Here is a 27,018-nt window from a genome sequence, read left to right as displayed (position 1 = left end):
TTCGCCTAACTCTGATTCTTGCATCGGTTTCATCTTCTTTAAACTTAGACCTTCTCTAAGGGGGAGTACCTTGTACTTCAAGCTAAGTTTTTCACACCCCAAGCTTTTTGCTTATGACAAAAAGGGGGAGTAAACCCAGTTTTTGATGTGTAAGATGTGTTAGTGTGATTTATTTTTCTTTTGGAGAATTTAAGAGTTCCACCTTCATGACCATAGATGTGTCACTGGGCAAATACAAGGAATACATTTCACTTCTTCTGAAGTGATTATAAGTTGACTCTGATACCCAAGACTCTGATACCTTGTTCATGACTCTGATTACTTATGCGCTCTGATTACTCGATTTTCATCTATGTCATAAGTTTTTCACTCTGAACTCTTATATCATTTAGCTCAGAATCTAGACTTTACTAACGTTTTCATCAAGTATTAGATTCAGGGGGAGCTAAGCTCAGAATCAAGCAGTGACTTGAATTCAGAATGAGCAAGATAAACTATTCACATCAGGATAAGTCTTATTCTATATCTCTAAACTCTGAGTGAATTCAGTTTAATGTTTAAGAATTGTTCATCAAAATCTTAGTTTTGTCATCATCAAAAAGGGGGAGATTGTAAGATCAAGTTTTGATCTAGTAGTACAACTCTATGTTTTGATGATTACAAGTTAACCTTTTGATATGAACAATTGTGGTACTCTAACGTGTTTTTCTGAGTGTGCTATTTACAGGCTCTGACCTCAACTCAATCTCACACAAATCAGAAGCACTGTGTATAAAGAGTGACCCAAGCAACGCTTTCGCATTCACCATGTTCAGTATGAACAGTGGAAAAGCTTCAGAAGTTCTGAAGTTTATACAAACTCTGATGTGGACTCAGTCACTAGAAGCTCTGAAGATCCAGAAGTTCTGATAACCAAGAAACACTGAAGGTTCAGATGTTCTGATGGTGTAGAAGAATCTGAAGTTGCAGAAGCTGAATAGTGGAAACTCTGAAGTCCAGAAGCAAGAAACTCTGAAGGCCATGTACTTCCCTCTGAGTTCAGAATCAGATGATACAATGGTCAGAGGATCTGTGCTTTCCCTCTGACTCTGATCAACCGGCTTCACAAGTTCCAATATGAAGCATTCCCCTGATCAGAAGTCTCCTAGGTTTAAAGGTCGCGTCGCTATCCAAGTATAAAAGCAACTATACCTTCCTGACGACCTACCTAACGTTCTCAGCCACAGCAGAAGCTGGATTTTCCAGAACTGCCCTCCAACGGTAGCATTTCCCATGCATCTCTCAACCCTAATCCTTGGAGTATATAAAGAGGCTGAAGACTGAAAGAAACGGCTAAGTAGAAGCATTCACATACGCAAGACAATCTTAAATTCTTCTAAGTTTTCTTTCATCTGAAATTCATTGAGTTTACTATTAGCTTTTTAGAAGCAAATCTCTTGTAAACAATTCTTTGATAAACAGTTTGTTTAGTTCCTTTAGGAGATCAAGGTTGATCGGATCCTAGAGAAGACTAAGAGAGTGAATCTTAGTGTGAGCTAAGTCAGTGTAATTGTTAGTCACTTGTAGGTTTCAAGTGCAGTTGTAACTCTTACCTGATTAGTGGATTGCCTTCATTCTAAGAAGGAAGAAATCACCTTAACGGGTGGACTGGAGTAGCTTGAGTGATTTATCAAGTGAACCAGGATAAAATCCTTGTGTGCTTTTCTATCTCTTATCTTTGGCACTTAAGTTCTCGAAAGATTTGTCAAAATCTTTAAGGTGGAAGTTTTATACTGAAAACGTTATTCAAACCCCCCCTTTCTACCGTTTTTCATACCTTCAAGAGCAACCAGAGCAACTACCACTAGGATCGCTTCACAATAAAAATTGAGGGAGATTTAATCACTCAAAGGATAACAAAAAATTGAGATAACATACAACTTATATATCAAAAAAAATCAACCAAGCCACAAGGGCACAAATTTCATTACTATCAACAAGAACAAGAACAACAAGAACTGGAAAAAATGCAGAGAGATTACGCAGCACAAACCCTTTCTCCCAAACAAAGTCAAAATTTCTATGAAAAAATTATTAATTAGGCCGCCATTTACACCAGATCAACAAAGATTGCATTACCCCAGAAAAACAAAGAAAATATCAAACCCCTGCACCCCATTAATCGCACAACACCCTGACAAGATCAACATGTAACACAAAATTCCTAAAATCCCTAACATCAACACTCAGAATTTATTGTTCCCATAATGAAGCAAAGAAAACCACTAACCTTTTCACAGTGGTCAGATAATGATAGAGATGATCTACGCGACAAAAGCTTCGTCCTTTTCCAGCCAACAACAACAAACACCAAAGCATGGAAATAAAAGAAAAACCAAAACGATTAAAACGATAAGTGAATGGAAACTGACGACAGAGAACAAACAAAAAAAATAAAAAAATGCAACGACAGAGGAGAAAGAGAGGACAACGGGAAAGAGTGAGACGAAAAACAAGGTACCTTGGTTGTCGGTGGAACTTCAGCAGAGAAAGGAGAGACATAGTTGCACTGAGCTTGGTCTTTGTTTGGGAACCTTCAAGCTTCTCAAGGAAGATAAGTTTCAAAACCTTGGGAAAAAGGTGAAAAGGTCATTCAAGTCTAACTACCCCAATCATGGTTTACTTACCTTGGCTTAACTTAATTGTTTTTCCTTTTTCTGTTATTAAAAAACGAAATAACTTAATATAAAAATTCACGCCACTTGTCTCGATCTAATTAGTCCACGTCATCCCCAACTTATTTCTGTATCATACCCAAACTAAATGTTGTGGTATCTTACGCAACTTTTTTTTTGAACTCATCTTAGCATGCACCTATATGTGAGTGTGAGGCTGCATGTGTTGACGTGGCACAGTCAGAAAACACCACGGTGGAACAACTTGGAATCCACGCAGGTACTACCGACGCCACCGTGTTTTTATGTCCCCTTTCCTTTTTCATGTAATTCAACGCTCTCAGATTCCTCAAATTTTCTCTTCTCTCTCTCTCCAGTGCTCCTTGGAAACATGAAAATGCTCCATACACATACACACCCACACCTCGCAAAATTCAAACTTTTTCTCTGATTTCGTTAAATACCTTCCAAACCAATCACTACCCTATGTCCCTGCTCCTTTTTTTTCCTTCGATTTCTCTCTAGAAGCTTGTTCCTTTCCTTTTCTTTTCTCTCCTTCTAGGTAGGGCTAGCTTCACTGCTACTCGATTGAATTCATGCTCTTCCATTCTGATCTAACACCCACCTTTTCTTTTTCACTAGATCAGTGTGTTTGATTTCAATTTTATCTTATCTGTTTGTTTGCTTTCAAAAATTCACTCTTTTGTCTATTTGGGTCTGTCAAATTGCAGGTGAAAAAAGCCCTCTTTGATCTTCAATTTTCTTTTGTCGGTGAGGGTGTGATTAGTTAGTTCTCTTCTCATGTTTGATTCCCAATCACCCGCTAGTTATAGACCTCCTTTTTCATACTCAATCTCCCATCTTTTTCTCCCCTCTGATGTGTTCTTCATATGCTGCTTCAATTGCATGAGATTTCGTCTCAAAATTTGATGCCAAAGGGAAGTTCCTGGTTGCTGTCACTGTATATTTGAATCACATTTTGTTTGCTGAGAGAGGCTTTCAATAATGGGAGACAGATATAGACCTTTTTCCATTGAGGAGTTACCTTCACATTTGGTTTTGGAAATTCTGTGCTCGGGGAGGCTTAGTGCAATGGACCTTGTTTCTCTCGAGTTAACTTCCAAGGCTTTTGGTGGCGGTCATGGCTTGTACCCTTTCAAGTTTAAGTCATTGATTGACTTTGCTGCTTTTCTGTTGTGTGCCTCCCATGCTATCTATTCTAGGATGGCTATGGATTCTCAGAGGGAGTTGTATGATCGATGCTCCGGAAATTGGAAGCGAGTTTTGAGGTTTTTGCAGTCTGTGGAGCAATCTTCTGAGATGGTTGAGACATCTTTCAGGCAATGTACTATTTCATTATATCAAAATCATTACTTTTGTTTCCTTTTGAATTTAGAGCTGCCTGTTTTCTGAAGGGTGGGACTGTTTTCTTTTTTGCATGATCTACCTCTCTCAATGTCACTATTAGAATTAGTAATGTAATAAATGCATTCTTAAAATCATTAGAACTGAAAAAGAAAGGAGAAAAAAGGAAGTGAAGTTGGAGTTTCAAGTGTTACAAAAGCAAAACCACTGAGCGGGTAGATCAATTGACACGGGGTTGTTCTAAGGTCTCGGGTTCGAGTCTCTGAGAGTACAACTGCGTTAAATACTTGGTAGGAAGAGCTTAGCTGCCCATAGTGGTCCTACCAAGCTCAAACATGATTGCCTCATTGGAGGAAACCTGTGGTTCAAACCCAAAAAAGTGTTACAGAATCAGAGCTTCATAGAGCAGACAAAAAAAATCTCATTATTTAGATAATTATATCATTACTATATTTTTCACTTGTGTTTCTTTTAGCCTTCTTGCTATCCTTTTCAAGAAAGACATGTAAGTTTAAATCATGATGGAAACTTTTTAATTGGAAGATGCAAATTACCACTGGGAAGTATCACACCTTCTTGATCAGCAATTCCTCTGTCTACTCTTGCGGTTCTGGTTTGTGTGGCGTGCTTGGTCAAGGCCCTGAAACAACACAGTGTGTAGCGTTTACCCAGATTGACTTCCCCCCTTTGGCACGCGTGGTTCATGTTTCAGCCTCCTATAACCATGCAGCTTTTGTTATGCAATCTGGAGAGGTTTGTGGCTGCTTAAAGTATATCCATTTAGTTATGACTCTTGAGCTTGTCATTGTACCCGTTTGGATGCAGACCAAAGAAAACTTATTGAAGCTTATCTAGTGTTTTTTTAGTAGATAAGCTCCAATAAGTGCTCAGTCGATAACTAAACGGGCTCACTAATCCGGATCAAAATATATCTTCAGTGGTTTGTGGTGTTTCCTGATTCAGAAACCTTGATAATGCTAGAGATATAAATAAAACCACTATTGGGCTTGCACTTTACATTTTATGCTTATAGGATAATTAGAAACAGATGTGCTTGTCTTACAAATGTATATGTTTTGAATCTCAAAATTTAAGAGTTTTCCTTCAAGGTAGGAATATGATAGCGGAAGTTTTCTTTGTTTTCACTCGTGTTATTTAAATGCTTGTGTTATGAGCTTGGTCATTGTCATTTTGTACTAGCAGTCTAGAGAGACATCAGGTGTTCAAAACATTTTGCATTGTGGTTGTTCAATCCATCATACTCCGCTAGGGTGCTATTTAGAGCTTGATTGATAGTCATGATGAGTGAATTTGTGTAATTCCTTTTTAAGGAAGATGATAATTTTACTCTTTCATGTTTTGGACAAACTATGAATTATTTCTCAGCTGAAGTCTCTGTAAAATTTTCTCTGAATTAACTAGAAAGTAACTGAATACATGTGGGTCAGTGATAGGGAATAGGGATTTCAGAGACTATACTGGAAAAATAGTGTATTAATTCAGGGGAATCCTGGTATGAATGCCAGAATCCCTATAGGGAATTACAAAAGCAGATGAAGGTATGAAAAACGGTAGAAAGGGGGGGGGTTTGAATAACGTTTTTCAGAATAAAACTTCCACTTTAAAGATTTTAACAAATATTTCAGGGACAAAGTGCTTAAGATAAGAGATAGAAAAGCACACAAGGATTTTATCCTGGTTCACTTGATAAATCCCTCAAGCTAATTCAGTCCACCCGTTAAGGTGATTTCTTCCTTCTTAGAATGAAGGCAATCCACTAATCAGGTAAATGTTACAACTGCACTTGAAACCTACAAGTGACTAACAATTACACTGACTTAGCTCACACTAAGATTCACTCTCTTAGTCTTCTCTAGGATCCGATCAAACTTGATCTCCTAAAGGTAACTAAACAACTATTTAAGAAAGAATGTTTATAAAGAATTTGCTTCTGAAAAGCTAAGAGTAAACACAATGAATTCAGATGAAAGAATGCTTAGAAGGTTTTTGAATATAGCTTGCGAGTGTGAGATTCTTCCAACCGCATCTTTCAATCTTCAGCCTCTATTTATACTCCAAGGATTAGGGTTTGAACGCTGCATGGAAATGCTACCGTTGGAGGGCAGTTCTGGAAATTCCAGCTTCTGCTGTGGCTGAGAATGTTAGGTAGGTCGTCAGGATAGTACATTTGCTTTTGTACTTGGATAGTGACTTGACCTTTAAACATAGTAGACTTCTGATCAGGGGAATGCTTCATGTTGGAACTTGTGAAGCCAGTTGATCAGAGTCAGAGGGAAACACAGATCCTCTGACCGTTGTATCTTCTGATTCTGAACTCAGAGGGAAGTACATGGTCTTCAGAGTCATCTTGCTTCTGGACATCAGAGTTTCCACTTTTCAGCTTCTGGATCTTTAGAGTCTTCTACACCATCAGAACATCTGAACCTTCAGAGTTTCTTGGTTCTCAGAACTTCTGGATCTTCAGAACTTCAAGTGACTGAGTCCATATCAGAGTTTGTGTGACTTAAGATCTTCTGAAGCGTTTCTACTGTTCAGAGTGAACATAGATGTTGCGAAAGCGTTGCTTGGGTCACTCTTTATGCACAGTGCTTCTGATTTGTGTGAGATTGAATTGAGGTCAGAGCCTGTAAATAGCACACTCAGAAAAACACGTTAGAGTACCATAATTGTTCATAATAAAAGGTTAACTTATAATCATCAAAACATAGAGTTGTACTACTCGATCAAAACTTGATCTTACAATCTCCCCCTTTTTGATGATGACAAAACTAAGTATTTTGATGAACAATTCTTAAACAGTAAACTGAATTCACTCAGAGTTTAGAGAGATAGAATAAGACTTATCCTGATGTGAATAGTTTATTTTGCTCATTCTGAATCCAAGTCACAGCTTGATTTTGAGCATAGCTCCCCCTGAATCTAAGACTTAATGAAAATGTTAGAAATGTCTAGATTCTGAGCTAAATAATGTAAGAGTTCAGAGTGAAGGCGCATGACATAGATGAAGTAAAATAATCAGAGCGCTTAAGTATTCAGAGTCAACGATAAGTGGTATCAGAGTCAAATAGAATCACTTCAGAGGAAGTGAAATGTATTCCTTGTATTTGCCCAGTGACACATCTATGGTCATAAAGGTGGAACTCTTAAATTCTCCTAAATAAATCACACTTACACAGCTTACACATCAAAAACTGGGTGTACTCCCCCTTTTTGTCATAAGCAAAAAGTATGGGGTGTGAAAAACTCAGCTTGAAGTACAAGGTACTACCCCTTGGAGAAGGTCTGAGTGAAAAGATGGAGAAATAAACGATGTAGGAATGAGAGTTACGCGAATTAAAGAAGGGAGTTAAAGCAAAAGAAGAACGTTTACCACCGGCCACGGGAGTAAAGAGAAGCTTCAGTTACCAAGGACTTAACCTCGAGAAACTGTAGGAGCAATAACTTCCAAGGAGAGAATGAAGCTTATATAAAGCGAGTTAGAAGAGGGTAAGCTTCACAACTTGATCAATACCATAAAGCAAATGGCTTCATACATGGTTGCACTGGAAGAGCTCAGAAGGAAAGCTTTTGAGGAAGATATGTTCCTCAATATAAGGCATCCTGATGGTACAAAGAGTATACAAGAGCTGACGAAGACACTGCTTGAAGTAGACCTTTGTCCAGAGCTGAAGAAGGATCTGAAAGAATTCCTTGGCTTCGTGAAGGAAATTCAGGAACTCAGCGAGCTGGAACTGAATTTTCTGGAAGAGAAGGAAGCTGTGGAAAAGAGTCTCAAGACTATTGAAGATAGTCTGGAGAAGAACGAGCTTAGCATCAAGCTTGGCAATATAGAGTATGCGCTTGAGCGGCTGGAGAAGGAAAGAGCAGAGCAACGCCGGGAGTGCAGAAGAATGAGGAAGGATCCTCCATTCTAGATTTTAAGGAAAAAATGTATGATGTAATAGCGTGATTGATATGAATAAAAGAAAATTTTGCAAACTATATATATATATATATATATGCAATGATAAACGACAAGTAATCAAAACATAGCAAATAGTGCAAAATAAAGGAAATAAAATAGAAAATAAAAAATAAGTTAAGGTAAGAAAAACGAAAGAAATCCTAGAACTAAGGCTTGTCAGAGCGACGCAGGAGTTCTTGAAGAATTTGCTTCATATCCATCAGCAGAGTCTCATGAGAATTGAGACGTTGTTCCATGATATCCAGTCTGGAAGAACTTGCCTGTGTAGAGGTAGAGGGAACATTCTGAGCAGATGGAGGAGCTTGAGTGGAATCAGAAGCAGCAGGAGTGAAGACCACTGGTGCAAGAGCTTGACATGTAAGAGCTTCAGCTTCAGCTTCAGCTTCAAGTCTCTCAGCTTCTAATCTTGCATTTTCAGCTTGTGCAGCCGCTTGACGTACAGCTTCTTCTGCTTGCTCTTTCTTTCTTCTTGCTTCTTCAACAGCTTCAAGTAACTTAGTTCTTTGCTGTTGTTCATGCAGAGTCACTCTTCTGTTAAACCGCTGCCTAGCAGCCTGAATCCTCTGATCCCTTTCTGCAGTGAGATGACTCATCATAACAGGAACCTATGCTACTAACCAAGTACTCAGACGATTCCATTCTTCAACAACAGAGTCAGAGTTCTCACTCAGGTCAGTGTAACCTTGCACATTGCGTATCATCAGTGAAGCTTCATGATTAAAAACACTGATGCACTCAGAGAGAGAGGTTGGCCTGAGGTATGTGTAGGGAACAATGGAGAGATTGGTTTCAGGAAAGGTTGGGTGGTTGCTGCTATTTGCCTCAGAGGTACCTTGAGGAGAGCCAATATCAAAAGTTTAGACATTTGGTTCAGAGGCTCCAAGGTTTGGTTCAGAGGTTTCAACCTGAGGATGTGGTGATCTAACCGAAGAGTGGTTAGACACAGAGTTTTCTGGTTCTGGTTGAATGGACTCTTGGTGAACTTGGTCTGGTTGGACTTGTTGGGCTAAAGGGTCTGCCTAATGCAAGGGGTCAGCCTGGATAGGATAATCTGGATCAACTAGACGTTCTGGTCTAGGTCCAGGGTATCTCCTAGGGCTTGGTACTGTGAGGTAGTACTCTGGAATGGCAGACACCTTTTCTTTCCTAACTTCGTGAAATTTACGAAGTGACTCAGAGTTGTTGGAAGGTGAGGAGTCAGCAACGTTTGTAGGAAAGGATACAGAAGTATAGGGAGTAGAAGAATCTGTATCAGCAGTTCTACGATCAGGACGTTCTGATGCTCTGGGGACAGAGTGATCAGACGTTCTGGGTTCAGGTTTAGAGGGTTCAAGAATAATGGGTTCAGAGGTTAGAGGGTTGTATTGAATGGTAATGGGAGAGGTTGGTTCAGAGGGACATGGAGTCTGAAGCATATTCCACAGAGGTGCTTCTTCTTGGGGAGGTTGGAAAAATGAAGACCTTGGTGAATTTGGTGGAGATGTGGTTTGGGCAGCTGGTTGAGATTCTGGGATAGGAGTGAGTTGGGTGGTTGTGCGGTTAAGAAGTGTAGAGACGGGGAGTGCATCAATTGAATTTAAATCATCATCAGATTCAGTGACAACAGACTTACTTGATGAACGCACGGCAGACCGAGTCACTCTGGCAGAAGTCTCCATTCTGATGACTGCAGCAGCAGGTTCCACACGGGTAGGCTTCTCCACAATTCTAACTTGCTTCTTCTTTTTCTTTGGAGGAGAGGGAGCATCATCATTATCACCATCATCATCATCATCAGGCTTGGTGGTTTCATTGTGCTTCCTCTTAGGCTTGTCAGCCTTCTTCTTCTTCTTCAGAGGAACATCAGACTCTTCAGAAGATTCCTCCAAGACCATTTTTCTCTGAACTTTCCTCTTGGGAGGAGAGTCAAACTCTGGAGCTGGTGGCAGTTTTCTGAAAAACTCGTCCACATCAATCTCAAACCCTTGTTGCTTCAGATCATCAATGTAGCACAAAATAGCCTCTGGGTTATCTGCTTGGGACCACAGAGGATAATCTTTCAGAGGCACCCTTCTTTGTCTTACTTCATCAAAAGTATCTTCATGAACAGGGGCTACCTTCTTCTTGACCAATCCCATCTTCTTCAAAGATGTGGATGTGAAGACATCACTGATAATTGTTGACAGATCCTCTGTGCATCCTGCCTTGATCAGATCTTCTATGAATTTGCTCTCAATGAAGAGATCTGAAAGCAGTCTCCCAAAGGGGATGTACTTGATTGCAGACTTGATGGAGGCAGTGGTTCTGGACTTCCTGATACATTCTTTCAGGTAGGAGAACAGGAAGAAAGGAAGGCAGATCTTCCTACGATCCTGAATGAAGAACAACATTGCCTTCTGGAAGAAGTTGATGTAATCAGGAGAGCTTCCCTTTGGCCTCTGGTTGATGCAGTGAAGCAGAATCTTGTGCCAGATTCTTAGCTTGGGATGAAGATCCACCACTTTGTAGTCGCTCTTGCCCGGTTTGTAGGTGGTGTAAAGAGCCTTGTTGGTTTCATCCTTGGTTCTGGGTTTAACCTTTGACTCCGTCAGTTGGAATCTAAACCCAGTTCCAGTGTTTGCACCCAGAAAATTCACAATGGACTTCTCAGTGATGATTATTCTTCTTCCGGCAATGTAGGAAACTACTTGAGTGTCATCGCAGTCGGCATGCTTCCAGAATTCCTTGACCAATTTGTCATAGATTGGTCCTCTAAGTCTGTTGAAGTACTCTTCCCATCCTTGAGCATGAACTTCAGAACGAAGATCATACCCATTTGCAGCTATATTATCCAGGTCGAATCTCCATTCAGCAAGCACCTGGAGTTCTTCCGGAGCAAAAACGCAGTGAACGGCACAGCCCCGTTCTGCAATTGGAATCATCTTCTCTGAAGCCTAACCTTGACTTGGGGTTTCAGGACCCAATTGACCTGTAGCTTCGCCTACTACCATATGAGGAAACCTGGTTGCCCCTGCAGCTTCGTTTCTGTTTTGCCTCACCATCTTGAAGTCGGTTGAAGGTTTTGGGTTGAAGGAGAAGGATGAATAGAGAGAGAGAGAGAGATCGTGGGGATAAGTTTTTTGAAAAACTAAAGAGAGAGAAGGTTAAACCGTAAGTGTAGGAGAACGTGTGTGTATAGTGGGTTTTGACAAATAACCGTTGTTGATCAAAAAGAAATTTAAAATCAACGGTTAAAAATTAAAGACATGATAGTAACAGTTAATACACCTATCACACGCAGGAGAGAAGCACATCAACACTCATTACAACAGACTGTCAGCACGGGCACAAGGAACTATGTGTCATAGATACTGACACACGTTTACTGTCTCAGCTTCAGAGTCAGTACCAATGGGTACACAAACTCTGATAGAGTTACCTTCTGGACTAGACATCTTCTGATAAAGAAGAATCATAGTCAGAGGTTCTAAACCATCTTCATGCTGGACAAAAGTCCATATTCAGATTTTTCAGAATGAAATTAAATCTATCCTCTGCTAAGGGCTTTGTAAAGATATCTGCCCATTGATGGTCAATATCAACAAACTTCAGAAGAAGTACGCCCTTCTGTACATAATCTCTAATAAAGTGATACTTTACCTCAATGTGTTTTGCCCTTGAATGTAAGATAGGATTCTTACTCAATGAAATTACAGCAGTGTTATCACAATAGATTGGGATATTACTCTCAAGGATTTGATAATCCTCCAGCTGATGTTTCATCCAGAGCATCTGAGTGCGGCATATTGCTGCTGAGATATATTCTGCCTCTGCAGTAGATAGTGCAATGGTTGATTGCCTCTTGCTTGCCCATGAGACTAAGTTGCTTCCCAATAATTGACAATTTCCAGAAGTGCTTTTTCTCTCTGTTCTATCTCCAGCATAATCAGCATCACAATAACCTGAAAGCTTATACTCTGATGTTTTCTTATACATCAAGCCTAGGTTAGTGGTACCTTTCGGATACCTTAGGATCCTCTTAACAGCAGTTAAATGGGTTTCCCTTGGATCTGATTGGAAACGAGCACATAAATGAACACTAAACAATATATCTGGCCTAGATGTAGTTAAGAATAGAAGTGATCCTATCATTCCACGATAGAGCTTCTGACAAACTTTACCACTTGCATCTTCTTTCTCCAGAATGCATGTAGGATGCATTGGAGTCTTGGCAACTGTAGAATCCAGCATATTGAACTTCTTCAGAAGTTCTTTAGTGTACTTGCTCTGATGGATATATGTTCCTTCTGGAGTTTGATCAACTTGTATTCCCAGAAAGTACTTGAGTTCTCACATCATACTCATCTCAAATTCAGCCTGCATTATCTCAGAAAATTCTTTGCATAGAGATTGATTAGCAGAACCAAATATAATATCATCAACATAAATTTGCACAATTAAGATATCATCTTTGTAAGTTTTGCAAAAGAGAGTTGTATCTACTTTACCCCTTACAAACTCATTCTCCAGAAGGAATGAGCTGAGTCTCTCATACCATGCTTTGGGAGCTTGCTTCAGACCATAGAGTGATTTCTTCAACTTGAAAACATGGTCTGGGTTCTTCTCATCCTCAAAACCTGGGGGTTGATGAACGTAGACTTCCTCTGATATGTATCCATTTAGGAAGGCACTCTTGACATCCATCTGATGTAGAATTTTGTTGTGATTTACTGAGAAGGAGATCAACAGTCTGATTGCTTCTAGTCTTGCTACTGGAGCAAATGTTTCTGTGTAGTCTATTCCTTCCTGCTGGTTGTAGCCTTGAGCAACTAGCCTTGCCTTGTTTCTGACTACATCTCCTTTCTCATTCAACTTGTTTCTGAACACCCATTTTGTTCCAATTACATGGACACTTTGAGGCTTCTTCACTAAAATTGATTCAATTCTTCTTCCATGGCCAGAATCCAGTCCTTGTCCTGAAGAGCTTCATCAATTGACTTTGGTTCAATTAAGGACACCAATCCTTTCAGACTAAGCAGGGTCTCTTCAGAGGGTCTGAAGGTTGATCTGGTTCTGACTGGTTCGTCTTTGTTGCTCAGAATCAATTCCTTAGGATGAGCTGCAGTGATTCTGCTCTTCTTCTGAGTTTGTGAATCAGAGGGACCAGCTTCTTCTGATTCATCTTCCTCTGGCTCAGCTTCCTCTGGAGCTTTGCCTTTGTCAGAAACACTTATACTTAAATCTGCAAATTTCTCAACTAGCTTTGACTGGTCAGAGTCAAGCTTATCGTCAAATCTAACATGAATAGATTCTTCAATTGTTTTAGCATCAATATTATAGAATCTAAAACCTTTAGATCTCTCAAAGTAATCAAGTAATAGACATTTAGAAGACTTAGCATCAAATTTATGCAATCTATCCTTAGTATTAAGAACATAACAAACACAACCAAAAGGATGAAAGTAAGAAATGTTGGGTTTTATATTCTTCCACAATTCATAGGGAGTCTTATTCAGAATTGGTCTCACAGAGATTCTGTTCTGAATGTAACAAGCTGTGTTTACTGCCTCTGCCCAAAAGTGCTTAGCCATGCCAGTTTCTTGGAGCATGGTTCTTGCCATCTCCTGAAGAGTTCTGTTCTTCCTCTCAACAACACCATTTTGTTGAGGAGTTCTGGGACAAGAGAAATCATGTGCAATTCCATAGGAATCAAATAGACTCTCAAACTTGTCATTCTCAAACTCTCCACCATGGTCACTTCTGACACGCACAATCCTACAAGCCTTCTCGTTTTGCACTTGGGCTATGAAGGTAGAGAACACAGCATGAGACTCATCCTTGCGGGTTAGAAATTTTACCCATGTCTAGCGGCTATAGTCGTCAACAATGACCATCCCATATCTCTTGCCACCTATAGACTCTGTTTTCACTGGTCCAAATAGGTCGATATGCAGAAGTTCCAACGGCCTTGAGGTTGAGACAACATTCTTTGCCTTGAAAGGGACTTTTGTGAATTTGCCTTTCTGACATGCTTCACAAAGAGCGTCTGAAGAGAACTTCAGAGTGGGTAAGCCCCTGACAAGGTTTAGCTTGCTCAGCTGAGAAATCTTTCTCATACTGGCATGCCCTAACCGTCTATGTCATACACATTGCTCTTATTAACAAACAGAAGGCACTTCACATTATGAGCCTCCAACTCAGATAATCTGAACTTATAAATGTTGTTCTTCCTCTTGCTGTTAAACAGAACAGAGCCATCGATCTGACTTACAGCCCGGCAGCACCTTTGATTAAAGATAACATCATAACCCTTGTCAGCTAATTGACTTATAGACAATAAGTTATGAGTTAAGCCGTCTACCAATAAAACATTGTCAATGCATGGACTACTATCTACACAAATAGTACCGGTACCAACAATTTTACCCTTTTCGTTGCCACCAAAGCCAACTTCGCCTCCAGGCATAAGTTTTAGCTCTTGGAACATACGCCTTTCTCCCGTCATGTGACGCGAGCATCCACTGTCCAGATACCATGATTGGTGTTTCAGTGGAGCTATCAAGGATATCTGCAACATAGATAATCTTATCCTTAGGTACCCATTTTCTGGGTCCTCTCTTGTTAGTTACCCCAGAGGTTCTGATCACCTTGGGTTTCTCAACATGATAATGTAAAGGAATTTTTGCATGATATTTAGACATGGAGAAAGATCCCTTTTTAAGAGGAGGTTTGGCAACTTCAGCAGGTAAAGGATCAAGCAATATGGTACTAGAGGGAACAAAGAATTCATACAAAGATTTAGCTTTAGGCATAGAAGGCTCATTTCTAATTGGTTTAGAATAGCCAATGCCAGGCATTCCATTTCTGCTTACGCCATAGATCATTGAAGCCATTAAGCTTCTATCTACGCTTTTAGCCAAGAATCTTTGAAAAGATTTTTCATACTTAGATTCATGCTTACTATCAGAGGCATCACAGGCAATAACTTCTTCTAACTTAGCAATTTGTTTCTTAAGCACAGAGTTAGAATTCACTAAAGCATGGTTATCATTTTTCAAATCAGAAATGATTTTCTCATGTTCAGAAGGAGTCTTAGAAACAGCAGATAAGTTCTTTTTAAGCTTCTTATGCTTAGACAATAAAGAGTTATACTTATCCATGATATCAGAAAAAGCATGTTTCAGTTCAGAGGTTGAGAAAGAAGCGAATACCTCATTTTCATCGTCTGAGTTAGGATCTCCTTCTGACTCTGAGTCAGAGTCAACAGCATCCTTTGACTCTGCTCCTTTGTCTTTGACAATGGCCATGAGTCCTTGGACTTCACCATCAGAGTCAACATCCTCTGACTCTGATTCATCAAAAGTCACCATCAGACTTGGTCTTGAAGTGCTTCTTTGGCCTATTGTCCTTCTTCAACTTTGGACAGTCACTTTTGTAGTGCCCTGATTCTTTGCACTCAAAGCATGTGACTTCCTTAATTGAGGACTTCTTCTGACCTAAGGATTCAGACTTTCCTTTGGCCTTTCCAGAGCCTTTGTACTTGCTCTGCCTGTGCTTCCAGATACGGTTGAGTCTTTTAGAGATCAGAGTCAGCTCATCTTCATCAGAATCTTCTGATGCTTCTTCAGATTCTTCTACTTCAGCTTGAAGAGCTTTTGACTTCTCTGTTTTAGCCTTCTCAGGTTTGGATTTCAAGGCTATTGACTTCTTCCTCAGATCTTGCATCTCTGAGCGCTTCAGCTCATGGCACTTCAGTATGCTAATGAGTTCTTCTAAACTCATACGCTCAACATCTCTCGTAAGCTCTATTGAAGTCACCAAGGGCATCCAGCTTTCAGGAAGACTTCTGATGACCTTTATGACATGATCTTTTGTTGTGTAGCTCTTGTTGAGAGGTCGTATTCCAGCTACAAGGAACTAAAATCTGGAAAACATTTCTTCAATGGACTCGTTTGGCTCCATGATGAAGGATTCATACTTTTGGATCAAAGAAAATGCCTTTGATTCTTTGACTTTCTTGTTTCCTTCATGAGACATCTTCAGGGATTCAAAGATGCCCTTGCATACTCACGATCTGTAATCTTCTGGTACTCTTCATAAGAGATAGCACTTAGAAGAATTGCTCTAGCTTTGTGATGTTGTGAGTAAAGCTTCTTTTGATCTGCAGTCATCTCTGACCTTGGGATCTTCTTGCCTTCTTCATCAACTGGACGCTCATAGCCATCCACAATGATATCCCAGAGATCTGCATCAAAACCCAGAAAGAAACTTTCAAGTCTATCTTTCCAATATTCGAACCTTTGACCGTTGAACATGGGAGGTTTTGCATTGTAACCATCTTTTTGCATTTCACTAGTGGTAGCCATTGTTTTTCACACCGACCCGGATCACTGAACACTGTTAGGTGTGGTAATCAGAACTTGCGCTCTGATACCAATTGAAGGTATGAAAAACGGTAGAAAGGGGGGGTTTGAATAACGTTTTTCAGAATAAAACTTCCACTTTAAAGATTTTAACAAATCTTTCGGGAACAAAGTGCTTAAGTTAAGAGATAGAAAAGCACACAAGGATTTTATCCTGGTTCACTTGATAAATCCCTCAAGCTAATTCAGTCCACCCGTTAAGGTGATTTCTTCCTTCTTAGAATGAAGGCAATCCACTAATCAGGTAAATGTTACAACTGCACTTGAAACCTACAAGTGACTAACAATTACACTGACTTAGCTCACACTAAGATTCACTCTCTTAGTCTTCTCTAGGATCCGATCAAACTTGATCTCCTAAAGGTAACTAAACAACTATTTAAGAAAGAATGTTTACAAAGAATTTGCTTCTGAAAAGCTAAGAGTAAACACAATGAATTCAGATGAAAGAATGCTTAGAAGGTTTTTGAATATAGCTTGCGAGTGTGAGATTCTTCCAACCGCATCTTTCAATCTTCAGCCTCTATTTATACTCCAAGGATTAGGGTTTGAACGCTGCATGGAAATGCTACCGTTGGAGGGCAGTTCTGGAAATTCCAGCTTCTGCTGTGGCTGAGAATGTTAGGTAGGTCGTCAGGATAGTACATTTGCTTTTGTACTTGGATAGTGACTTGACCTTTAAACATAGTAGACTTCTGATCAGGGGAATGCTTCATGTTGGAACTTGTGAAGCCAGTTGATCAGAGTCAGAGGGAAACACAGATCCTCTGACCGTTGTATCTTCTGATTCTGAACTCAGAGGGAAGTACATGGTCTTCAGAGTCATCTTGCTTCTGGACATCAGAGTTTCCACTTTTCAGCTTCTGGATCTTTAGAGTCTTCTACACCATCAGAACATCTGAACCTTCAGAGTTTCTTGGTTCTCAGAACTTCTAGATCTTCAGAACTTCAAGTGACTGAGTCCATATCAGAGTTTGTGTGACTTAAGATCTTCTGAAGCGTTTCTACTGTTCAGAGTGAACATAGATGTTGCGAAAGCGTTGCTTGGGTCACTCTTTATGCACAGTGCTTCTGATTTGTGTGAGATTGAATTGAGGTTAGAGCCTGTAAATAGCACACTCAGAAAAACACGTTAGAGTACCATAATTGTTCATACTAAAATTTTAACTTGTAATCATCAAAACAAAGAGTTGTACTACTCGATCAAAACTTGATCTTACAGCAGAAAGGAAATACAGGAAAAAGTGATAACCCAGGAACAGATTTGAGAGCTTTCCTCTCTCTCCTAGTCCTAATAGAGTTTCTGCCTAGCCTCACTCACCCCCCTCTTGGTGCTTTTACACACCACATGGCCTGATTCTCTGCAGAGAGAATCTGCCAGCTAAGCAATTGGTTACACTACTCATCAGCAGTAGTGGGACTTTTGTTTATTCCCACCTTGCCCCTACGCTTGTAAACTTTAGAGAAATCCTTGCTCTTACTTACAACAAGGTCCCTATCCTCACTTCCCCCTTTTAGAAACACCTTGTCCTCAAGGTGGAATGATGGAAACTGTTTCTGAAACTTGAGCGGTAACTCCCAAGAGTTCTCAAACTCAGGGAGATTCTTCCAGTTGACTAGAACTTCTACTTCCCCTGATGAATTAATTCCAGATTCCAGAACAGCAGCTGGCTCAACTTGCAGCTCCCACTCTTCAGACAAGTACTGAGGTAGGGGTTGAACTTGAACTGTAGGAGCTAGGGATTTCTTCAGTAAGGAAATGTGGAAGACTGGGTGAATGAGACACCCTTCTGGCAGTTGCAACTTATAGGCCACAGGGCTAATCTTCTCAATTACTTCAAATGGACCATAGAACTTGGGGATGAGCTTTTGGTTGGTTCTTTTAGCTAGAGTTTGAAGTTTGTAGGGCTGTATCTTGAGGTATACATTATCCCCTATATCAAATTGGACATCCCTTTTATGCTTGTTAGCTTGTTGCTTCATCTGGTTCTGAGCTTGTGCCAAGTTAGCTCTGAGTTCCTCTAGCATTTGATTCCTCTCAGCAGTCAATTTGGTGACTTCTTCCACTGTTGTAAGGGTTACATCACCTCTGATGATAGCAGGAGGGTCCTGGCCATAGAGAGCCTTGAAAGGAGTAGACTTTAGTGATGAGTGGTAATTGGTATTGCCGTATTGTACCAATATTCTGCCCACCCTAACCACTTTGGCCACAACTTTGGTTTACTCCCTGTAATGCACCTCAGATAGGTTTCCACACATCTATTGACTTCCTCGGTTTGACCATCTGATTGTGGGTGGTAGGCTGTGCTATATTTCAATTTGGTACCAGCTAATTTGAAGAGTTCTGACCAGAAGGAGCTTAAGAACACACTATCCCTGTCAGATACAATGGTCTTAGGAAAACCATGTAACCTTACTACTTCTTGAATGAAGATTTATGCTACAGTCTTAGCAGAATAAGGGTGGGACAAAGCAATGAAGTGGGAAAATTTGGTTAGTCTATCAACCACTACTAGGATAGTGTCTTTTCCCATAGCTCGAGGCAAACCCCCTATAAAATCCATGCTTATATCTGCCCAGATGTGAGAGGGAATGGGCAAGGGTTGAAGAAAACCTACAGGGCTCAAGGCTTGGTACTTGTTTCCCTGGCATATCTCGCAACTTTGAACATAGTGCTGAATCTCTGATCTCATGTTTTCCCAGTAGAATAGAGAGGAAATTCTCTTCATGGTTCGAAAGTGACCTGCATGTCCCCCCATAGCAGAGTTGTGGAACTCCTCTAGTATCTTTTGGATCCGGGGAGAGGCCTTAGGTATCACCATTCTACCCTTAAAGTATAGCAAGCCTTTCCTGTATTCAAAGTCCTTCTCTGCTCCTGGGTCAGTGAGTAAAGTACTGATAATAGTGTTGTACTTGGCATCCTGAAGTAATTCCTCATCTAGACCTTCCCATTCCTGGCATTGAGTAGTGGATAGAGCAGAAAAATTGAACTTCCTGGAAAGAGCATCTGTAGCTTTGTTCTCTATCCCTGGCTTGTACTTGATGGTGAAATTGTACCCCATCAGCTTGGTGATCCACTTTTGTTGATCTTCCCCCATTATTCTCTGTTCAGTCAAGTATTTAAGGCTCTTTTGATCTGTGTGTATCACAAAACTCCTGCCTAATAGATAAGGTCTCCATTTCTGCACAGCTAATACAATGGCCATGAGTTCCCTTTCATAGACTGACTTGTTCTGGTTCCTCTCTGACAGGACCTTACTCGTGTATGCAACAGGCCTGCCTTCTTGCATGAGTACAACCCCAATTCCCTTCCCTGAAGCATCAGCTTCCACCACAAACTGTTTATCAAAATTGGGGGCCACCAATACAGGTAGAGTAGTCATGGCCACCTTCAATTTCTCAAAAGCTTCAGTGGCTGTTTGGTCCCAATTAGAATTGTCTTTCTTCAGGAGTTGTGTTCGAGGTAGAGCCATTCTGCTATATCCCTTGACAAATTTTCGGTAATAGCCAGTTAGTCCTAGAAATCCCCTTAGGCTCTTCAAGTCCTTAGGCCTGGGCCAATCTATCATATCTTTAATCTTGCTTGGGTCGGCAGCTACCCCTTGACCAGAGATTATGTGGCCCAAGTACCCTAGTTGTTTCTTCCCAAAGGAACATTTCTTCTGGTTTGCCACTAGCTGATTTTCCTTGAGGGTATGCAGGACTTGTCTCAAATGCCCCTTGTGAGCCTCTTCATCATGGCTATATATGAGTATATCATCAAAGAAAACAAGGGCAAACTTCCTTAAGTATGGCTTGAGCACTTGGTTCATTAGAGATTGGAATGTGGAGGGTGCATTGGTGAGCCCAAAGGGCATGACCACATACTCATAGTGTCCCTCATGTGTTCTGAATGCAGTTTTGGGGATGTCCTTGTCTTGCGTCCTCACTTGGTGATACCCAGATTTCAGGTCCAGCTTAGAGAACACTTGAGCTGCTCCCAATTCATCAAGTAGCTCCTCAATTACAGGGATTGGGAACTTATTAGGAATTGTCATTTTGTTCAAGGCCCTATCCACACAGAATCTCCAACCTCCATCTTTCTTTTTCACTAAAATCACAGGACTGCTATAGGGACCGGTGTTGGTCCTAATGATTCCTGAGTTCAACATGTCCTTCACCAATCTTTCTATCTCATTCTTTTTGCTCTGATACCATTGATAAGAGCCTTGGGAGAACCACACCACAAAAGCTAGCTTTTGTAGTTGGAGAGCCCAAGGCCTTATAAACCCCACATTAGAATCTCATACTTCCAATGTGGGACTCAAGTCCCATACCTTGCAATGGGGTCCTAACATCCCACAACGCTTCGCAGCCCCGGCGCCCACGCGGGCTGGCTGTGCACTAGCCCCACGACTAGTCCCGGGCGAACACTGCAATGCCGGCGTCAGCACCCGCGCCGCTCGTTTGCAGCTCAGAGACATGGTGGAAGGCTCTGATACCAATGATAGGGAATAGGGATTTCAAAGACTATACTGGAAAAATTGTGTACTAATTCAGGGGAATCCTAGTATGAATGCCAGAATCCCTTTAGGGAATTACAATAGCAGAAAGGAAATACAGGAAAAAGTGATAACCCAGGAACAGATTCGAGAGCGTTCCTATCTCTCCTAGTCCTAACAGAATTTCTGCCTAGCCTCACTCACCCCCCTCTTGGTGCTTTTACACACCACCTGGCCTGATTCTCTGCAGAGAGAATCTGCCAGCTCAGCAATTGGTTACACTACTCATCAGCAGTAGTGGGACTATCGTTTATTCCCACCTTGCCCCTACGCTTGTAAACTTTAGAGAAATCCTTGCTCTTACTTACAACAAGGTCCCTATCAGTCAGGTAAAGAAGATTCATGATGATGAAAGAAAGGTTTTTCTCTGGGGGCTGGGATAAAATGAGTTGTCAGAAGTAGGTCTGACGAAGAAGGAATCATATATGTATTCTTTCATCTGTCTTCGACCTATTTTACTTCTATCATTTAATATAGAGCTCATTTGGATAAACTTCTCAATGAAAACTCATTAGAACAAAAAATTAAATGAATAAAATGGTAAAATGAATCAAACTTATTGCATAATTAGAATTCAACTTTTTCAGGAGCTCCATATCCCTCATCTTACTTTTCCATAAACACCTAAAAATTATAAGGATTTTTTCATAATTTAGGAGTCAAATACTTATCCTAGTTGAAAAGCCGTATTCTTCGATTTCGTAAGAACCACAGATTAAAGACTGCTATAGTGGGTGAAGTGAGACCAAATAGGATAGAATTACAAAGACTTCCTGCAGTTCCAAATGTTCGTGTATCTTAGGGCCCCTTTGGTATGTTGTATAATATAAAGCTTGACAATATTAGACCTGATATTGTGAGGGGGGTGGTCGAGTTGGTTGTGGTGGTGGCGGTGGCGGTGGGGGTAATGGTAGCGGTGGTGGCGGCAACGTTGGTGGTGGAAGTGGAGATAGCAATGGCGGAGGCGGTGGTGCTGGAGGTAGTGGCAATGGGTTAAATACTTTCATGTAGCTTATACGCACAATCTTATCAGGCTTTATCCATCATCTATATGCTGGATTAAATAATCCGTCGTTTTAATGTATACGAGTGGATTGATGGATAAGCCTATACAATACAATGTTAACATTAAACAATGGATAAGCCCAATGTATTGTATAAGCTTATATTATCATGCCTAATACGACAACCAAATGAGTCCTTACTTGCGGAATGAGTTTAACCATCTTAGTTTACCGCTTTTTTTATTTGGTCATTACATTCATTGGGTCAAATTGATGTACAAGCCTAAGGCTTTTAGTTTAACTAACCATCCAAGCTTGTTTTCGAACTTCCATTTGTAGTAATAGTCGAATGCTTGAATATAGATTTCCTGGAATAAACGATGTTTGTAATTGAGATAGTACTTCAATGCTTCGTCTACAAATTAACATTGATGGGCTTCAGGTAGAATCTATTGAAATCATCCGTCCCCACAATATGCAACATCTATTTAGTTTTAAATTTTGAACACTGGAAAGAATCAGATGCATAGCTGAGGATTTGTCTCCACTAAATCTTCAAACTTACCGACAAAAGTATATTTGGGTAACCACTGATGAGTAATTCTTGGGGGTTAGTTTTAATATTTCAGGTTATTTGTCCATACAAAATTCTAAATTATTGAGTTTTTTTGTTCAAATCTATTCTCTAACGTGAAGGCGCAGACTTTTGTCACTGACCTGACCCACTTTATTATTTAAAGTCTACCCTGCACTTAACAGGATCTTGTTGAAATAACTGGAACAGATTGGACTTTGTAATGTTGTGAAAATTATTATAAGAAGCGCATTGGTTTTACTATTTCTAATATTTATTATGTATGAGCAACAACATGGTAAAATTTGTGATGTTTTTTCATCAATACTGTTACTCTCTGAAGGTGTTTAGTTTTATGTTAACAGTCTGGAAAGAATGCAAAATGATTTGAAAATGATATGAGCAATACTCTCACTCATAAATGTCCATGATTAACTGTGTTGCATAAGTGATTCAACTTAGCTCCAAATTTATTATAGTTCATAAAAGATGGTCCATAATTTTTGCTTCATGTTCCATACTGATGGCTCAGATCGGTTGTTGCTTTGTTTTACCTGGAAATGGAAAGGATGGTTTTAAATTGTAAAATGATTAGTGGTTGTTTCCACCATAAACCTGTGACTTCAGCTTTGACTAATGCAAGTATTCACATGCGGAGATAATTCATCTTCTTGCTGTGGGTATAGAGATACAATCCGACCAATTTTTCGGCCTCGTCTTGTTGAATCCCTGAAGGGGATTCCTTGCAAGCAGGTGAATTTCAAATCATCACCACAATAATATACATAGATGATATTTGTTGGTTGGGTTAAAAGTTAATAGTTGGTTGCTTATTATATATTGTTCAAGTGGGATGATTAACCTCACTTTTGTTCAAGGAATGAGTGCCTCATCTGCAAGCTCATTTTTCTTCTCTTATTTTGATCTTAGTCTGTATTATTCTTATCTCTTTGATAGAAGTTCCTAATCACATATTTGATATATTTTGTGTTGTTACAAGCTATATACTAGCAAATTTTGTGCTGAGTCCCAAAATTGTCCATGCCTATGAAGCACAGACACCTCTGGAATATGGAGCGTCCCGGTGTCAGACACTGAGTACTGATACAGTATTGACACTCACACAACAACACGACACGTGTCAGAAAATTCTTCAATGTCCAAATAAAACATACTTTTTTGGTGCTCCGACACTTCTTCTTGGCTGGACACGTCTAAGACACTTATATCATTTTAAACAAAATATTTTTTAAAAGTTAAACCATAAAAGAAATTGCTAATTTGTCACTTGATGAAGCAGAGCTAGAGGCTTTTCAACGATGATGATCGAGAAGGAGGTGAAAGACATTAGCTAGATTTTCTGTTTTTTTTTTTGTGAAAGTGATTACTTTGTAAAATGGTGCCTTATTTTTTGTGTAGCTACCTGTCATAATGCTTAGGAAATTGTTTTTATGTTTTCTTTGTAAAGAGACTAACTTGTCTTGACTTTGAAATGTGGATATGTGTGTGTCTATATATATATATAATGTCCTATTTTTTGGAGATTAGCCGTGTCGCAGTGTTCGTGTCGGAGTCGGTGCTTCATAGGTCCAAGCTGGTAGACATGAGATGTTCTACCAGTTTTCTGTTATGTGGTGTTTTCTAGTTGTGATGTTACAATTTTAATGGATGTCTACGAATGGAATAGCTCTTCAATTTTTTATTTTATTTTTAGTATTGTTTCATGAATCATGTTTTTCCAAGGTGGCCTTAAATGATTTGAAAAACATGGATGTTTCTCAGGTTGCAGCAGGGCTTAACTCCACTGTCTTCCTCACTGAACAAGGTCATGTTTATACATGTGGAATCAACACGCATGGCCAACTTGGTCATGGCGACACTCAGGACAGACCGACTCCGAAAATGATTGAAGTTCTTAGCAATGTCGGCTCTGTTGTTCAGATTGCAGCCGGACCAAGCTATATCTTATCTGTTACGGAAGATGGAACAGTATACTCCTTTGGATCAGGTGCTAATTTTTGTCTTGGCCATGGTGAGCAACATGATGAGCTTCAGCCACGCGCTATACTGAAATTTAGAAGGAAAGGTATTCATGTTGTCCGTGTATCTGCTGGGGACGAGCATGCAGTGGCACTTGATTCAAATGGATTTGTGAGTTTCGTTGAACAAAATAAAATTTCGATGTTATTTTTGTGGGACTAGCTTTCTGAGCTTCTTTTCTTGATGATTCAGGTATATACATGGGGCAAGGGATACTGTGGTGCCTTAGGCCATGGAGATGAGATTGAGAAGACAACTCCTGAGATCTTGACTAGTCTCAAGTATCACTTGGCAGTTCAGGTATTATATCTTTAGATCTGGCCACTCTGTTGTCTGTTCAGATCAAATGGTTTACAATAAGAGAATGTATTCTTTTCAACTTAGTCTTCTGAAACTTGCAGTCTTTTTCATCCTTTTGTAGCATGTTTGGTTCCACGTTTGCTAGTGTTATAACTTAGAATTGATTCTCTGCTAGATGTTTCCATTCACAATTGATTCTAGCTCCAAAATCAGTGATGTGAGAATTGATTTTGGTAAAACCTACTCCCTCCGTTCCTTATTAACTGTCCACTTTGAAGAAAAAAATTTGTTCCTATATATCTGTCTACTTAGAGTTTCAAGAGAGTATTAATTCATGTTTTTCCAAGAAATACCCTTACAGAAACAATAAATGAAGAAAGATAAAATACATTTTAAAGGGTGAAATAAGAAAACAAATAATACTTTTATGAAAATCAGCATAATTAATTGTTTTTCTTAATTTGTGTGAACTTTCTCTTCCTGGACAGATAAATAGGAACGGAGGAAGTATTATGGTAAAGAAAGTTAAAGCGAGTTGCAAGTGAAGTGATTTATGTTTGGATACTATTATGGGAAAAGTGATTTCTACAGGGGTAATGTTATGAAAACCAGTTATGAAATCCAACAATTGATTATGTCCATTGTAGAAACTACTGTCTCTAGCTTCTTGCAGAATTGATTTTGAGACAAACCAATTCTCTATGTCGATGGCCAACATGAATATAACCACCTAAAAGTGATTCTGGTCAATGGGTATTGATTTTAAGGCTCCCAAACATGGAACCAAATACACAAATCCCACTAATGCTAGCTCTCCGGTGGACATAATCAATAGTGAGATTTCACATTTGGATTTCACAACATTATCCTACAAAAATCACTTTTCTCTTAAATGTATCAAAAAACATAAATCACCTTACTTCCAACCCAGTTTTACCAAAATCAAATTTATTCACGATCAGTTTTTATAACGCTGATCCAGGTATATTGAGACTGCTTAGTCCTATTATATTCTTAATGCAAGTGCTAATTATTACTTGTAGGTGTGCGCAAGAAAGAGAAAAACCTTTGTTCTAGTTGATTCTGGTTCGGTCTATGGCTTTGGCTCCATTGGATTCGGTAGCCTTGGGTTTTTGGATAGAAGGTTATTATCTAATAAAGTATTGAAACCTCGCATTTTAAACACCTTAAGAGCTCATCATGTTTCTCAAATTAGCACTGGCCTTTACCACACTGTGGCAATCACTAGCCGTGGGCAGATATTTGGTTTTGGAGACAATGAAAGAGCTCAACTTGGTCATGACACATTAAGTGCATGCCTTGAACCTACTGAAATTTTCCTTAAAGATACATCTGAAGATGACGATCCTGTTTTATAATACATGAGACAGTTCAAAAGCAATTACCTCCTCTTACATGTGGTTCTGGTATATTTTACTCACTTGACTTTATAGTATGGTGGTGATTACTGTTTTAAACTTTGCTGTGTAATACTTTTTTTTTTACATCAGAAAGATAAATTGTACCCGTCAGAAATCGATCTCCGGACCTCACCTACCTACCCTATGTCCCTATCTTCTACCACTTTAGCTATCCTACAGGGACTTTGTTGTGTAATACTATACTAGAATAACAACAAAAATATTTATTATATTTGTCAGAAAAATCATTAATATACCATTGGTGGAATAATTGTGGAATGCCCGTTTTGTGCAACAAAATTATATGTTGGGCAGGGAAAAAGTTTACAACTGTTGGACAAATGTCATTGGAGCTGAATAAATTTTGTACAAAGTGTGGATCATAATCTATATATATATAAAGGAGACTTGAGCTTTTGCATGTATTAAATGCATTAAACCATAAAGCTCTCAAACATTTATATTAAATACATTAAAAAATAACAAAAAAATATTAAATATATTAAAAACTGAAAAAAAATTATATAATAAAAAAACTATTCAACTACTTATATTAAATAACAACATTCATAAACATAAAATTGACTTGAGCTTTGCATTTGACAAATATTAAAAATTAAAATTAATAATAAATAATATTTATTAATAAATAATTTATATAAAATACTTTTAAATCTATCTATCTTCTATATATCTATCTTCAATATCTATTCTATATCTATATATATTAGTAAAGCTCACTTGAGCTAAGTA

The 27,018-nt window shown here is 39.3% G+C and overlaps 1 protein-coding gene across 1 annotated transcript; it reads left to right on the top strand.

Annotated features, from left to right (window-relative positions):
* Positions 1-2,128: 2,128 nt before the first annotated feature.
* Positions 2,129-26,384, top strand: LOC130743173 (uncharacterized). The gene is made up of 6 exons (XM_057595304.1): positions 2,129-3,988; positions 4,553-4,776; positions 23,148-23,257; positions 24,287-24,655; positions 24,737-24,844; positions 25,888-26,384. The coding sequence occupies exons 1-6, from the start codon at positions 3,660-3,662 to the stop codon at positions 26,221-26,223; spliced, it is 1,476 nt and encodes a 491-aa protein (XP_057451287.1). The 5' UTR covers positions 2,129-3,659; the 3' UTR covers positions 26,224-26,384.
* The last annotated feature ends 634 nt before the right edge of the window (positions 26,385-27,018 follow it).

The sequence above is a fragment of the Lotus japonicus genome, chromosome 3 (assembly GCF_012489685.1).
Source record: "Lotus japonicus ecotype B-129 chromosome 3, LjGifu_v1.2".
NCBI lineage: Eukaryota > Viridiplantae > Streptophyta > Magnoliopsida > Fabales > Fabaceae > Lotus > Lotus japonicus.
The sequence above is the reverse complement of the archived record's forward strand: the minus strand, read 5'-3'. Positions and strand labels throughout refer to the sequence as shown.